This window comes from Cynocephalus volans, chromosome 14 (genome assembly GCF_027409185.1).
Source record: "Cynocephalus volans isolate mCynVol1 chromosome 14, mCynVol1.pri, whole genome shotgun sequence".
Taxonomy (NCBI): Eukaryota; Metazoa; Chordata; class Mammalia; order Dermoptera; family Cynocephalidae; genus Cynocephalus; species Cynocephalus volans.
In genome coordinates this window covers 69,867,887-69,884,672 of record NC_084473.1, presented here as the reverse complement: position 1 = coordinate 69,884,672, position 16,786 = coordinate 69,867,887, and the positions used below count along the sequence as shown (strand labels likewise).

The window sequence follows — 16,786 nt, the reverse complement described above, 5'->3', positions numbered from 1 at the left end:
GTTGAATGATTTCAAATGCCCTGGTCTCAGGAGAAGATTAAACTTTTATACTGGGGCAGTAGTTAACTTTAAAACACAAATGTTTTTTTAAAAATCCTAAGAACTGATACCCAAAATGCTATATCTTGAATCTTGAGATCCATCAGTCCTTGACCTCATCTAAACATGCATCTAGAGCTACACTGTAAAATCTTTTTAGGCATGTGTTAAGTTTCTGTGAAAACTTTGTTTAAATGTAAACTTCATACCACAGTCAGTTTTTGTCTTAATAAAACTACAGATTTATAATCCTCGAAAAAAAATCTATAACATCAAACTTCTACTGGAAACATACTTTTTACCTTTCTAATACTTGAAAATAAAAGGAATATGAAAATAGCTTTAAATTTTTTCTTGTGAGAACATTCCATTCTATCGGGGATAGTGGGCCAATGAAAGGTTTAGAAGCATGGGAACTGCAGTCATATTGTAACTCTCACTGCAACAAAATCCCTAGTTACAACTCATTTCTTAGTCTCTTCGACCAGGGTTCGAGTTTGGGTTTACTCCTCACTACAGATGACAGACTGTATTTGTAGAATATACTATAAAGCATACGTACTTCACAGGGCCTCGTTTTCCAAAGCCTTTCAGTTTCAAATATTGACCTTGCAGAGGACTGGAAACTTTCCTCAGGCTATAAGTCTCTGGTGTAAGATAAAGATTTGTGGCACAGCAAGGTTGCTGGCTGGAGGACAGACTAGTTACTGATTGTTATGTAAAGATACTAAGAAATTGCTGTAAGAAGGAATGTTTGCTAAGATCAAGCTTTTGTTAATTGCCTTACTGGAACGTCATCTGGCTTGTTTCACTGAAAGTTACCAGCCTATATTGTTAAACTATAACCCCACCTACGTTCTCTTCCTGTAACTTCCTGGTCTGGAAAATAAATGCAGGAAGAGAACACCAATTTGGGGTTAATTTCCTGAGGAAGGGCTGCCTCTCGCTTGAGCATTCCCAAGGGAAGTTAACCACTTTGGGGTCTCTCACTGCTCAGAGGAGATGGGCTTTGAATAATCTTTTGCATCTCCGTCACCCAGGGGAAGTGCAGTGACAAATCCGTGGGGGGCAAAGCAACACAAAGCAACAGTATTAGTCCACTTTCTTTCTCTCATTACAGAATACCTGAAACTGGGTAATTTATAAAGAAATGAAATTTATTTCTTACAGTTTTGGAGGCTGGAAAGTCCACAGTCCAGGGGCACATCTGGTTAGGGCTTTCTTCTAGGTGGGAACTCTCTACAGGGTCCCATGGCAACACAGGGTATCACACGGTGAGAATGGCATAAGCAAGAGAGCTAATGTGCTCACTTGCTCTCCTTATAAAGCCATCAGAACCACTCCCTGATAACCCATTAAACCATGAAAACATTACTGCATGAGTAGATTAATCCATTCATCAGGGCACAATCCTCATGATCAAATTACCTCTTAAAGGCCCCACCTTTCCAATATAATAGGATTCCCCACCTTAACACTGTTAAAATGGGAATCAAGTTTCCAACACATGAACTTTTGGGGGACACTTAACCCATAGCACAGATGTAACTATTAGTCTACCTGCTCATCCTCTAACCTCCACAGATGACTTACTCTTTAGCTCCTCAACTGCAATAATTCTTTAACTTCATGAAGACAACCAACTATCCTAACACATTTACACTTTTCATTGTTCCTTTATCTGTATTTCCCTCTTTATCCTGAGGGTTCATAGTCATCTTTATAATCACCATCTAGCAAACACCCTTAACTTTCTTGCCTTTTTCTCCTTCCATCCTATTTACTTGGCAAAAGCTAGCATTGGTTGAACATTTTTCTTGTCTGAATTCAAGCAGCAGCACATTGCTGGAGAAATCACATATCCAAACTGACTGGTTTTTCCTTTAAATTGATGACATTAAACCTCAAGGGCACTCAGTGCAGCTTGGAAATCATACTACATTTCCCCAGTAAATTGACTCTCTAGAATAACTATTTTATACCATCTCTCCTCAGAACTGCTGAACTCTCCTTCCTCACTTCCAACTGATGACCTCATCTCCTACTTCAATACATAGCAGAGAATAGAAACTCCCTTGTCTTCTTACCACCAGATCTACATCCCCATTATCAGATTTCTACCTTATGACTTTTCTAAAAAAGCCTCTTTACCTATCAAAGGCCTTCCCATATCATTCCATTTGGGGGCAATGATTTCTTTTCTGTATGTGATTCCCCTGCTTCCCTTCATCCATTTTTCTCTCATTACTGAATCATTTCTCATACTCTTATAATTTCCCATTTTAATTATTAAATAATCTCTGTTCAACATTCCTTTTTTTCTGCATTATATATTTTTTGCTGGTTCTGCCATACAAAGATTCTTTGTGTTGATTCTTTTTAGTCATTATAAAAAGGGCCTCAAATCTCTAAATATTTTCGACAGATGTGAGCAGAGATGACAAATAAGCAGTTGGACAAAAACAAAAAAAAATTTTAAGGGAGAAATAAAGGTTGGAGATATAAATTTGAGATTTATCAGTATATAGATATATTCAAAGCCCTGGATCTAAAAGAGAACCAAAAATACTCCAGTATTACAAACAGAGGTCAAAAATTCAAATGCGTATAGGGGTCAAGGAGATGAGACAAAAGAGTGAATCTGTCCTGAAATTAGACAGTAATGGGACCTGTGGCTACCTATGTACTTCGTGATCACTTTAAAGCATTCTATTTCATGATATTTAAAACATCGTGCCAAAAAAAAATTTTTTTTTTTTTTAGGATCCAAACCCGTGGCCTTGGTGTTATTAGCACCGTACTCTCCCGAGTGAGCCACGGGCCAGCCCCCCCCCAAAAAATTTTTGTAAACCACTTTTGAATTATACTCAGGTCTACAGCTTGTGAACTTTGATTCTGAGGTTTAACAGAGGAAAACAATGCAACAAAGGATATTAAGAGAGAACAGATAGAGGAGTAGAAAGAAAACTAGGAGAAGCCAAGAAAGGAAATGATTTTAAGAAGTTATGCAATGGTTAATAGTGTCAAATTCTATTTATTGTACCTAAATGGAGACAGAAAAGTATTTACTGTATTCAGCTACACAAACGTTGCTGGTAACACCTGCTTTCAACAAGGTTGGGGTTAGAACGCATGGGAAAACAAGTAGAAGAACAGGCAAATTCTAGCCAATGCCTATTGCAAGAAAAAGAAATATAAGGCAAATATATTAAAAGGGAAAAAATAAAATATAGTTGATATGACTGTCTATGTATATAGTCAATACTTTCTACATTTATTTGTGGGGGTCTGTCCTGTGTACCCTAGAACAAATAAGTGAGATTAGGAAGGTCATAGGATACAAGGTCAATGTAAAAGTCAGTTATATTTCTATATACTTGTAGTGAACAATAGGAAATTTAATTTTTAAAAATACCAGTAAGAGGGCCGGCCCGTGGCTCACTCGGGAGAGTGTGGTGCTGATAACACCAAGGCCACAGGTTCGAATCCCTATATAGGGATGGCCGGTTTACTCGCTAGGGAGAGCATGGTGCTGACAACACCAAGTCAAGGGTTAAGATCCCCTTACCGGTCATCTTTAAAAAAAAAATAAAATAAAATAAAAAAATAAAAAATAAAAAATACCAGTAAGTCTAACAAAATATGTATAAGACTGGCACACTGAGGACAACATTAATGAAGAAATTAGAGACCTAGGACTGGCCAGTTAGCTCAGTTGGTTAGAGTGCAGTATTAAAACACCAAGGTCATGGGTTTAGATCCTGATACGGGCCAGCAACCAAAAAAAAATAAAAAATTAAAAAATTAAAGACCTAAATAAACTGAGAGAACTGTCATGTTTGTGGATTAGAGAACTCAATATTGTTAATATGTCAGTTCTTTCCAAATTAATTTGTAGACTCAACAGAATCTTAATCAAAATCCCATCAGGCTTTTAAAAATAGAAATTGACAAACTAATTCTAAAATTTATACAAAACTCCAAAGAATCTAGAACAAAACCATGTTTAATATGAAGAGCAAAGTGAGAGAACTCACATGACCTGATTAAGACAGTACAATAATTAAGAGTGTGATATTGCCATGAGGATAGACATACCAATCAACGGAATAGAGAGTACAGAAATAGACCTATACATAGAAGGTCAGTCTATTTTTGACAAAGATGCCAAGAAATGCACAGCAGAAAAAGATAGCAGATGGTGCTGGAATAACAATTAGCTATTCATATGGAAGAAAATGTAGCTGGACTCTTACTTTACACCATATACAAAAAACAACTCAAAATGAATCATAGACATAAATGTGAAACCTTAAAACTATAAAACTTCTGAAACAGTGCTTTCAACTGGGAGAGATTTTAATCCTCCTCTGCCTTCAACCATGGGACATTTGGCAATGTTTAGAAACATTTTTGATGATTACAACTTACGGAAGCACTGATGATATCTAGTTGGAAGAAGCCAGGGATGCCGCTAAACATCTAATCATACACAGGACAGCCCCCCACAGTAAAGAATTATTCTGCCCAAAATGTCAGTAGTGCCAAGTTCTAGAAGAAAACATAGGTGAAAATCTTTGTGACCTAGTATTAGGCCAAGATTTCTCAGACACGAGAAGTACAAACTACCAAACACAAAAACAAATCAATAAACTGGGCTGGCTGGTTAACTCAGTTTGAGTGCCACCTAGTAACACCAAGGTCAAGGGTTTAAATCCCCACCCCAGCCAGCCACCAAAAAAAAAAGAAAATAATAATAATAATAAAAATGATGATAATAATAATAATAAACCAATTTCATCACAATTAAAATGTCTACTCTTCAAAGACATGAGAATACAAAGATAAGCCATAGCTTGGGGAAAATATTTACAAAACACATATCTGATAAAGGAAGTTGCATCAGGAATATATAAAGAACTCTCAGGCAAGAAAAAGAAACATGAGGCAAATATATTAAAGAACAACAAATAGAACAAACCAGTCATAAAAAAATGGGAAAGAGATTTAAACAGACCCTTCACTGCATAGAAAACATGGAGGAGCAAATAAGCACCCAAAAAGATGCTCAATATCGTTAGTCATTAGGGAAATGCAAATTAAAACCACAATGAGACACCATAATACACTTCAGAGTGACTAAAATTTAAAAAAAACTCACTGATAGAGTTTGGATGTGTTGTCTCCCCAAACTTCATGTGGAAATCTGATCCCTAAGGTGGTAGTTCGGAGAGCTGTTTGAGTCATGGGGGCAGATCCCTCATGAATAGATTAATGCTCTCCCTGGGAGGTGGGGTAGTGAGTGAGTTCTCAGTTTGTTAGTTCCCGTGAGAGCTGATTGTTTATAGGACCCTGGCACCTCCCCTCCTTCTCTCTCTTACTTCCTCTTGCCATGCGATCTGCTTGTATCCACCAGCTGCCTGGCACTTTCAGCCATGAGTAGAAGTAGCCTTAAAGCCAGCACCAGATGCAGCTGTCCCAGAATTATGAGCCAAATAAACCTCTTTTCTTTATTTTCTTTATAAATTACCCAGTCTCAGGTATTCTGTTATAGCAACACAAAACAGACTAATACACTCACAATACCAAGAACTGGCAATGACACAGAGCAACTAGAACTATCATCCCCTGCTAGGAATGCAAAATGGTACAGCCACTTTGGAAAATAGTTTGGCATTTTCTTATAAAGTTAAACATACAATTACCACACTAGTCAGCAAACCCATTCCTAGGTATTTACCCAAGAGAAATGAAGTTATATGATTACTCAAAGATCTGTATATGAATGGAATGCTACTCAGCAATAAAAATTAAAGAGAAACAACTACCGATACATGCAATGACATGGATGAATCTCAAAAGCATGTGCCAAGTGAAAAAAATCTGCACACTGTAGAACTGTAAAAGGCAAAACTATACAGACACAAATCAGATCAGTGTTAAGGACTAGGGGTAGAGGGGGTGACTGAATATAAAGGGCAATAGAAACTTTTTTGAGGCAATGGCAATGTTGTATATCTCGAATGTGGTAGCGATCACATGACTGTATATATTTGCCAATGCTCATTTGACAAATCATACACCTAAAAGAGTGAATTTTGCCATATTTAATTTATACCTCAATAAACCTGATGCTAAAAAAATAAGGGCAGGTTATCAGGAAATGGAGACAGAAAATGTAGGTAACTCTTGAAAATTTCAGTGAAACAGAGTAGAAGACTGAATGAGACAGTAGCTGAAGAGGAAGACAGGATGAGACACTTGTACTCAAGTGTTGCTGGCAATGACAAGGTCTAGACTGTGACCATGGGATGGATAATTGAGTTGGGGCAAGAGAAAGCTGGAAGGAGGTAAGGAAGTAAAGATCTCTGGAAGTTAGATCAGAGATCTGAGAACTTCAGGCATTGGATGGGTAATGTAAGTTGAAGTGAAAGAAACTAAAAAAAGAAGACAATGTAGCAAGAGCTATAGTTTTCAATGAATAACGAGAAGTAACTCATATGACAGCAACAAAGATGAATAATGAGCAGAATAATCAAAAGGAGAAAAGAGCAAAGAGAATTAAAAAGTGGCATAATGCTCCAGCTATTCTAAAGAAACCAGGCATAAAGGCAGAAATGAAGTGCTTTATGATCCATCATGGCTCACATTTTATAAGACAGGGACAAAAGGAAGACATCAATTTTTGGACTCTGCTCTGCCATAAACATTCCCTCAGGGAAAATTTAACCATTTAGGAATATATACCTATATTAGTTTCCTAGGGCTGCCATAACAAAATGACACAAACTGGGTGACCCAAAACAACAGAAATTTATTTTCAGTTCTAAAAGCCAGAAGTTGGCAAGGTCATGCTCCCTCTGAAATCAAGGTGTTGGCAGGGTCATGCTATCTCTGAAGCCTCTGGGGAGAAAACTTCCTCCCTAGTTTTACCTTTTGGTAGCCCCAGGCATTCCTTGGCTTGTAGCAGCATTAATTCCAATCTCTGCCTCCATCTTCACAGGCTGTCCTCTCCCTGTATATTTTTCTCTTCACATGGTGTTATTCTCTTCTCTTATGAGGACACCAGTCATATTGGATTAAGGGCCCACTCTACTCCAGTATGACCTCATCTCAAATTAATTATATCTGAAATCACCCTATTTCCAAATAAGTTCACTTTCTGAAGTACCTAGGATTAAGACTTCAACACATCACTTAGGGGCACAATTCAACCCAGAACAATCCCTTTTCATTTAATGGGCCCAGAGTTACTGTGCTTTTTCTGGTGAGGGTTTCTTTTTACTCTTTTCTCTCAGTGATAGCAAATCTCCCTTCGTCCATACGTTGCATCTAACAGAAAACCACAGCATTTTAGAGAAAACAAAACGCTAGAAGAAATCTGATAGCCAAGAAGTCTGATAGATTAGATAATCAAGCTTTTAAGCTTTATAAGTAATGCTGCATTTTTTCCTCCAAAAACCATATACGAGCTTTTTTCCTATCTGCTCATGATGTTTCTGTTTCTTCTAAGTTTATGACTATGTTCTAGATCAGTGGTTCTCAAAGTGTGGTCTTAGGATCCCTGAGGGTCACTGACAACCTTTCAGGGAATGTATAAAAGCCTCCCTTTTCTAACTACCTACCTACCTATATGAGGCCGAATTGGCCTTCATACACTTCAACCAAAACAATACACCCCAATAAAATGAATGTAGAAGCAGTAATCAGAATCTAGCTATGACATTTTACGTATCAAATTGACTGTGTCATAAGGTGTCCAGATCATGGGTTAAACATCATCCTAGGTGTATCTGTAAGGGTGTGTTTGGGTGAAATTAACATCTGAATCCACAGACTAAGTAAAGCAGATTGCTATCCCCAGTGTGGGCAGGCCTAATCCAATCCATTGAAGGCCTAAACAGAGCAAAAGACTGTGGGAGAGAATTTGCTCTCTCTGTCTTTGAAGCTGGGACAGCTGTCTTCTGCCTTCAGGCTCAGACTAGAACTTATTACCACTGGCTCTCCTGGTTCCTAGGCCTTTGGACTTGGATTGGAACTATACCATCAGCTCTCCTGGGTCACCAGCTTGAATATCTTGGGACTTCTGTCTTCACAATCACATAAGCCAATTCCTTATCCCACTAATTCCTTATTCCACATAAGCCAATTCCACAAATCTGTATATATATGCATGTATATCTCCATCCTATTGGTTCTGTTTGTCTGGAGAATCTGACTAATCTACTAATTGTCTTCTATTAAGCCACACATTAAAGAAATTTGCAAAAATGTAAAACGATGCTATACTCGCAACTAATTTTTTGTTGTTGTTTTGGGAAACAGGCATTTTTCACTTTAAAATATATTATTTATGGTAATGTGGAAATATGGAATGTTATTTTTAAGATACATTTTAAAATAAATTTTATTAAATGTTTTGATTTTGTGCATATATCTATATAGATAATCCACATAAACAAAATCTCTTTTGAATACTTTTGAAGAATGTGTGTTCTGAGACAGGCAACCCCCAAAAAAGTGAACTGCTGTTCTAAAGGTTACAAAGATGGACTATAAAAATGAAATATTGGAAAAATTGAATTTACCTCCTTCCATACTTCATAGCTAAATCAGAATTTCTTGTGCTGCTTATCAAAAGAAAAATAGTTTACCAGTTACAGAAGACACACCTGATCATCCCCAGAACCCCACTCTGCTATTGTTTCCAAAGAGACCACATTAGTATCAGAAACTTGTGTTCTACTATTGCCTTAATATGACTGTTGCCATACATGACTGGTCAATGAAACAACCTGAAAATAAAAAGCAAGGTATTACCCTGAAATTAAACAGGGTAATAACATAACCACTGCAATTATACAACAATAAAAAAAACCTATCAGTTAGATCAAACTTCTCAGTTTATAAAGCACTTTAACATACGTAACATACATACATAACATTTCAACTTCACAACCACTACCAGAGTTATTATCTTCACTTAAAAATAAGGAAATGGGGACTTTCAGCAGTGATTTCTAGTTTCTGTTGTAGAGATCTTTCATCTCCTTGGTTAAACTGATTACCAAGTATTTTATTTTTTTGGTAACTACTGAAAATGAGCTTGCTTTCTTGATTTCTTTTCCTACTAGATCATTATTGGTATATAGAAACACTACTGGTTTTTGTGTATTGATTTTATATCCTTCAGCATTACTGAAATCATTTATCAGCTCTTATGGGACCACACCCTTTTTCTAAGCAAAAACAACAGATGGCCTAAACGGATAAAAGGTGGTGCCCAAGGGAAGTTAAGGGGGAGGGCTACGCATAGAGAGGCAAGGCATGTGCACATTTGACCTTTTCAAGGATTGGCCTAAGCTTGGAAATCCCTGCCTGCTAAGCATATAAATGTGATCTTTTGTGTTACAATAAACAGAACTGCCTGACAGAACCCCCCCCCCCCCCCCCCCCCCCCCGTTGCGTGTGTATGTGTTTGTTCCCTATCTGGGAGAGCAGTGGCGTGCTCACCCATCTCTTGAAATCTCTTTCCGCCCCACATCCTGGAGGAGAAAAAAGGGCAATCCCTTTGGCCCCAACCCTCTAGGGAAAGGAAAAACCTGTTGGGGTCCAGTGAGGCTGCTGGAGACGCCCAACAAGCTCTAAGAGTTTTTTTTGCAGACTCTTTAGGTTTTTCTATATGTAGGATCATGTCATCTGCAAACTGGGACAATCTGACTTCATTTTTTCCAATCTGGATGACCTTTATTTCTTTCTCTTGACTGACTGCTCGGGCTTCAACACCATGTGAAATAGGAGTGGTGAGAGTGAGCATCCTTGTCTTGTTCCTGTTCTTAGCTGAAAGCTTTTCCCCATTCAGGATGATATTGGCAGTGGGTTTGTCATGTACGGCTTTTATTTTGTTGAGATATTTTTCTTCTATACCCAATTTGCAGAGAGTCTTTAACATTAAGTGATGTTAAATTTAGTCAAATGCTTTTTTTTGCATCTACTGAGATAATCATATGGTTTTTGTCCTTGATTTTGATGTGGCATATCACATTTATTGACTTACATATATTGAACCAATCTTGCACCCCTGGGATGAATCCCATTTGACCATGGCTAACACTCTAGTTTAGAGAAGAGACTGTCAGATCAAATTTTAAAAGCTATATGCTATTTATAAGCTACACGTTATTTTATAACTACATCATAGACACAAAGTTTAAAAATAAAAGTATAGAAAGTAATATGCCAAGAAAACATTAAATTATTATATTACATACCTACACACACAGACATAAAAAGTAATATTTCATATCTCAAATTACTAAGTGGGTCTTTTTCACCTGTTCTTAACTCAAAACTACCTATTTTAGTTTTGTAAATCCTTCCTTTCTTGAATGGATGCTATTCCTACTTTTCTTTATCTCTTTTGTACCATAATAATATCAGGGTTTCTCAACATTGGCAAAATTGACATGTGGAACCAGATAATACTTAGTTGTGGGAAGCTATCCTGTGTGCACTGTAGGGTATTTAACAGCATCCCTGGCCTCTATGCACTAAATGTCAGTAGCACCCCAGATCCCCCTAGTAGTGACAATAAAAAATATCACCAGACATAGCCAAATATCCCATAGGGGCCAAAATGGCTGCAGCTGAGAACCAGTGTATTAGCCAAGTCAATATGAGAAGGGAAAAAAATCTATTAGGTAAAAAGGAGGATAACTATATAATGACATCAATTCTCCAGGAAGATATAACAACTCTTAATTTGCATACACCTAACTTTAGGTATTTTGAGGCTATCTTATTAATAAAACTATAAGAAGATAAATCTACCATAAGAGTGGGAGATTATAACACCTTTCTTAATAATTGACAGAGCAAACAGACAAAACATAACTAATACAAGAACTTGATCTAATAACCTTATTTAATACTTGGCATCCAACAATCAGAGAGAAAATTCTTCCCAAACATAAAAGGAACATTTATAAAAACAAGCTTCACGATGACTAGTAACATAAATCTCAACTAATTATTAAAATTTCTATCACCAGATTGTGTTCAGAATGCAAGGCAATTACTTTAAAAAACAAGTACAAAAAGAAAAAAACTAAAATACTATTTTCTACTTCTACATATCTAAATAGCTCAAATTGTAATGGAAATTGGAAAACAAAATGTAGTTACAATTTTAAAATAAATGAAATTTGTCACAAGAAACACTATAACTCTCAGGTGAACCAGGGATTAAGGAGAAAAATCACAACAGAAAATAAAACAAAAGAAAAAAATAAAATATTTAGAACTTAAAATTTTTAGGATTACACATCAAAATTCATGGGATGCAACTAAACTGATATTTAGACAGAAGCACATTACCTTAAATGTATTTATTAAATAGAAGATGAGTTGAAAATCAATCAAATAAATTTTCAGTTCAAGAAGCTGAAAAAAGAAAAAAGAAAGCACAAAGAAAGAAAAGAAACAACTAATAAAACTAAAAACATACCGAAACAAAAATTAGGAAAAAAACAAAGACATGATCAACAAACCAAAAGCTAATAATTTCAAAATGACCTATTTAATAAATAAATCCCTAGTCAAATTAATGAGGGGGGGGAAGGCACAAATAAACAATATAAATTCCCAAAAAGTAGAGAATTACAAAATAAATAAAATAATAAATGTGAAAAGTCACAAAAAGTGGATAATTTTCAAAAGAATATATAGTTACCAAATAGAGAACTTTATATAAAAATGATCAGGACTTCCAGTCAAGATGGTGGAATAGACAGTACCCAGCGTCACCCTCTCCCACAATCTACCAATTTACAACTATTAAAAAGCAATGCCTGCCAAGCTGCAGCTGCTAGAGCTCAGGGGAAGAGGAGGAAAGACCTATGAAGTTTGTGAAGGCAGGAAAAGCCACAATGAGAAAGAAAAGATCGCTACAACCATTTCGAGCCCCAACCACTTCAAGGCTGGCCCTGGTGAGCATACAAAGCAAGAGCTGGCAAAAGCACTTCTGTGTCCTTTGTATGAAGTTGCTTGGAGGCTGCTGGGGAGAAGAGGGCCTTGGCAGTCCCCAGGCCAGCAAGATCACTAACACAGTTCCCATGTTCCCCACAGGAGCAAGGGGCCACAAACAACTGAAAAAAGGAGCCACTTGGAAGACATTAAGTCATCACAAGGTACCGGCACATGGCCAGTCCCATGGGAAGTGTTTGGTACAGGGGGTAGAAGAGACTGTCCCACCAGGGGACACCAGGACACAGCATGGACAGCTGATTTGCCCTCCAATCAGCACAGGACCACTAACTGGAGACTGGTCATGAATACAGAACTACAGGGATGAAGTTTGCTGAAAAGACTCAGGCCCAGACCAGAGTTTCCATACAACCCAGGTGTACTGAACCTCCTAAGATGCGGAAGTGCTTACGTGGTCAATAGTTAAAACCTGAGCTGCAAAAAAAACCTTCCCCAGAGAATCTTCAGCAAAGCAGCAATTTAGCTCAACCACAGGGTTCAAGTGCTGGTAACCACAGGAGGTTCCCATTTTAGAAGTAAGCAAAGGACAACAAATTAGTCCCAGTGAAGAGTTTAAGTGGTGGGAATAGTGAATAATCCCAACACAGAACTGAAAGAAAAAACAAAAAACCCACAGATCAGAGACAAAGTTCTTATATTAACCAGTAAAAGTCTAACACCACCAAAGAACACCTATAAAACATAGAAAGACCAGAAGCCCCTCAGGCTCCCAAGGTGGGGCTGGGGGAGGGCCAAGGGCCTCAGCCATCCCCCCCCACATCTGCATCCAGCCCAGTGATGACCAAGCCACAGCTGGAAGCCCTCCAGGCCTCCAAGCCAAGGTGGGGGTCCAAGGGCCTCAACCACGCCCCCCTGACGTCCACATCCAGCTCAGCAACAATCACTAGGTCACAACCAGAAGGACCCCAGGCTCCCAAGCTGGTGGGTGGAGCCAAGGGCCTCATCCATGCCACCCAGACATCCACATCCAACCCAACAATGACCACCAAGTGCCACTGGAAGGGCCTTAGGCTCCCGAGATGGGGAGGCAGGGAGCCAAGGCCCTCAGCCAAGGCCCCCTGATGTCTGCATCCAGCTTAGCAATGACCATTGAGCCACTGCTGCAAGTGCCCCAGTCTCCCCTGCAGAATGAGGGGGATGCCACGGGTCTCACCCACACCTCCCCTTCCTCCTCTTCCCACCCCATCCCCTTTCGCCTTCCCCTCTTCTCTCCCCACCCAACTGCTCCCCAACAACATCTCAGAATGTAAAAATAATAATAATAATATTTTTTTTAAAAAAAAACAAAAAACCCAGGGCCAGATGGGTTCACTGGAAAATTCTACCAAACATTTAAAGAAAAATTAAGACCAATCCTCCTGAAATGCTCCCCAAAAATTTAAGAGGAGGGAACACATCCATATCATTCTATGGGGCTAGTGTTACCCTGATACCAAAGTCAGACAAGAACACTACAAGAAAAGAAAACTACAGTTCAATATCCTTGATGAATATTGATGTAAAAATCCTCAACAAAATATTACCAAGCAAAAGTCAGCAGTATATTAAAAAGATTACACACTGTGACCAAATGGTATTTATTCCTGGAATGTAAGCATGATTCAACATATATAAATCAATGTAATACATCACATTAACAGAATGAAGGACAAAACACATGATGATCCCAGTTGAAACAGAACAAGCACTTTCATGAATTAAAAAAACATGGAACAATCTGGGAATAGAAGAAAACTACCTCAACATAATAAAGGCAGTATGTGAAAAGCCCACAACTAATATCATATGCAAGGGTGAAAGACTGAAAGCTTTTCCTGTAAGATTAGGAAAAAAGCAAGGATGCCCACTCTTGCCATTTCTATTCCAGATAGTATTAGAAGTTGTAGCCAGAGCAGTTAGCCAAGAAAAAGAAAAAGGCATACAAATTGAAAGGAAGAAGTTAAATTATCTCTGTTCACAGATGACATGATCCTATATGTAGAAAACCCCAGACACCTCATAAATAAAACTGTTAGACTAATAAAGAAATTCAGTAATGCTACAGGGTACAAAATGCAACAAAATCAGTTGCATGTCCACATACAAATAACTACCTATCCAAAAAAGAAATCAAGAAAATAAATCCCATTTATGACAGCATTAAAAAAAGACTAATGAATAAATTCAACCAAGGTGAAAGATCTGTATACTCAAAACTATAAAACTCTAAAGAAAGAAATAAAGACACAAATAAATGGAAAGATACCCCCTTGTTCATAGATTGGAAGAATTAATATTGTTAAAATGTCCATACTAACCCAAAACAATACAGAGTCAATGCAATCCCTATCAAAATTCCAATAGTATTCTTAACAAAAGTAGAAAAAACAATTCTAAAACTCATATGACCCACAAAAGACCCCTAATAGCCAAAGGAATTCTAAGAAAAAGTTGGTGGCATCACACTTTCTAGTTTCAAATTATACTACAAAGCTATAGTAATCAAAACAGTATGATACTGGCATAAAAAACAGATATATAGACCAATGGAACAGAAGAGACAGCCTAGAAATATATCTAAACATATACAGTCAACTAATTTTCAGTTAGGATACCAAAAAGACACAATGGGCATAGTCTCTTCAAATAATGGTGCTGAGATAACTGGATTTCCACATACAAAACAATGAAATTGAACTCATCTTATACCACACACAAAAATTAACTCAAACTGCAGAAAACAAAACATAAGAAATGAAACCATGAAATACCTAAAAGAAAAAACATAGGAGGAAAAGCTCTTTGACTTGGTCTTGGTAAGTTTTTTTGGATATCATACCAAAAGCTCAAGCTACAAAAGCAAAATACATAAATGGAACTAAATCAAACTTAAAAGCTTCTGTACAGCAAAGGAAACAAACCAACAAAATGAAAAGGCAGCCTACAAATTGGTAGAAAATATTTGCAAACCATATATCTGATAAGGGGTTAATGTTCAAAATACACAAAGAACTCACACAGCTCAATAGCAGAAAAACAAACAACATGATTTAAAAATGTGCAAAGGACCTGAATAGTCATTTTTTCCAAATAAGAAAAAAAGAAGGGCTGGCCAGTTAGTTCAGCTGGTGTAGGGATGCTGGCCAGAAATCATTCCATCCTCCTGGCCTTCAGAGTTATGGCTTCAATAGTTATAATTTTCCCCCTGCACAAGTTGCTTAGCAACTGAGGAAGGGAAAAGACAGAATGCTATACTTGTGTAAGATAAGGGAAGTGGCACTGGCAACCCCAAACATAAGCAAGAGAAGGCTGCAAGGTGCCTAGTAATCTTCCACTTCCGCAGCCTTTCTCTCTTTGGCAGAGCTCCACTTTTGTTTCTGAGTCCCTTATAAGCTTCAACTATTCCCCCCATTGCAGAGAAAGCAGCTACACAGTTTCACCCAATCCCTGTAAGTAATCACCCATCAATAATAACAGCAAACTTGTAAGCCATATGGAGTTGCCAGCTTAGTTCTTTGGTCTCAGGATACCTCTACAATTCAGTAGGCATTATACTGTTAGCTTACACTTGAACAGTTGGTTAGAACGTGGTGCTGGTAACAACCAAGGTCCAGGGTTCAATACCTGTACTGGCTGGGGGAAGGAAGGTAGGGAGGGAAAGAAGTAGGGAGGGAAAGAGGGAGGGAGGGAGGGAGGGAGGAATGAAATATTTAAAAACGAGACAAAAAAAAAGGAAAGAAAAACGGCCAACTGGTGTATGGGAAGGCACTCAACATCACTAATCACCAGGGAAATGCAAATCAAAATTACAAGGAGTTATCACTTCACACCTGTTAGGATGGCTATTACCAAAAAGAAGAGATAAGTGTTGGTGAGGGTGTAGAGAAAAGGGAATCTTTGTACACCGTTGGTGGGAATGTAGACTGGTAAAGCATTTAAGAAAAAATAGTACGGAGGTTTCTAAAGAAATTAAAAATAGAACTATCATATGACCCAGCAATCCCACTTCTGGATATATACCTAAAGTAAATAAAATCACCACCTTGTAAAGATATCTGCACTCCCAAGTTCACTGCAGTATTATTCACAATAGCCAAGATATGGACACTGAAGTATCCATTGATAAAGGGATAAAGAAACTGTGTCATGTATATGTTAAGTATATATAGAATGGAATATTATTCAGCCTTTAAAAAAGTGATCCTGCCATTTGCCACACATGGATGAATGTGGAGGATATTATGCTATGTGAAATAAGCCAGACAGAGGGAAAAGAAAAATACTGAATGAACTCACGTATATTCACATGCAATCTATAAAAAGAAAAAAAGAAAAAAAGAAAACTCAAATACAGAGATACAGAATAAAACAGCAATCATCAGGGCCAGTGGTGGGGAAGAAATTGAGGCGATGTAAGTCAAAGAATACAAAGTTGCCATTACGAAGGTTGAACAAGTCTAGAGATCTAATGTATAATGTAAGGACTATAGTTAATAACATTGTATTGTCTTCAGGATTTTTGCTAAACAAAAAAAGATTTTAGGTGCTCTTGCCACAAAAAGAAAGGGCAGAAGTAATGATGTGAGACGATGGATATGTTAATATGTTTGACTATAGTAACCATTTCATTATGTATATCCAAACATCATGCTGTACAATTTAAATATATAAAAGAAAAAATAAACTAGAAATCAATAGAAAGATAGCTGGAAAATCCTAAAAT

The 16,786-nt window shown here is 37.5% G+C and overlaps 1 protein-coding gene across 1 annotated transcript in view; it reads right to left on the bottom strand.

Moving 5' to 3' along the window:
- Positions 1 to 16,786, bottom strand: part of ALMS1 (ALMS1 centrosome and basal body associated protein) — a 195,664-nt gene that overhangs the window by 168,045 nt on the left and 10,833 nt on the right. Inside the window, 2 exon segments of the mRNA XM_063078238.1 lie at positions 8,712 to 8,834; positions 14,530 to 14,532. Coding sequence (XP_062934308.1) covers positions 8,712 to 8,834; positions 14,530 to 14,532 — 126 coding nt within the window.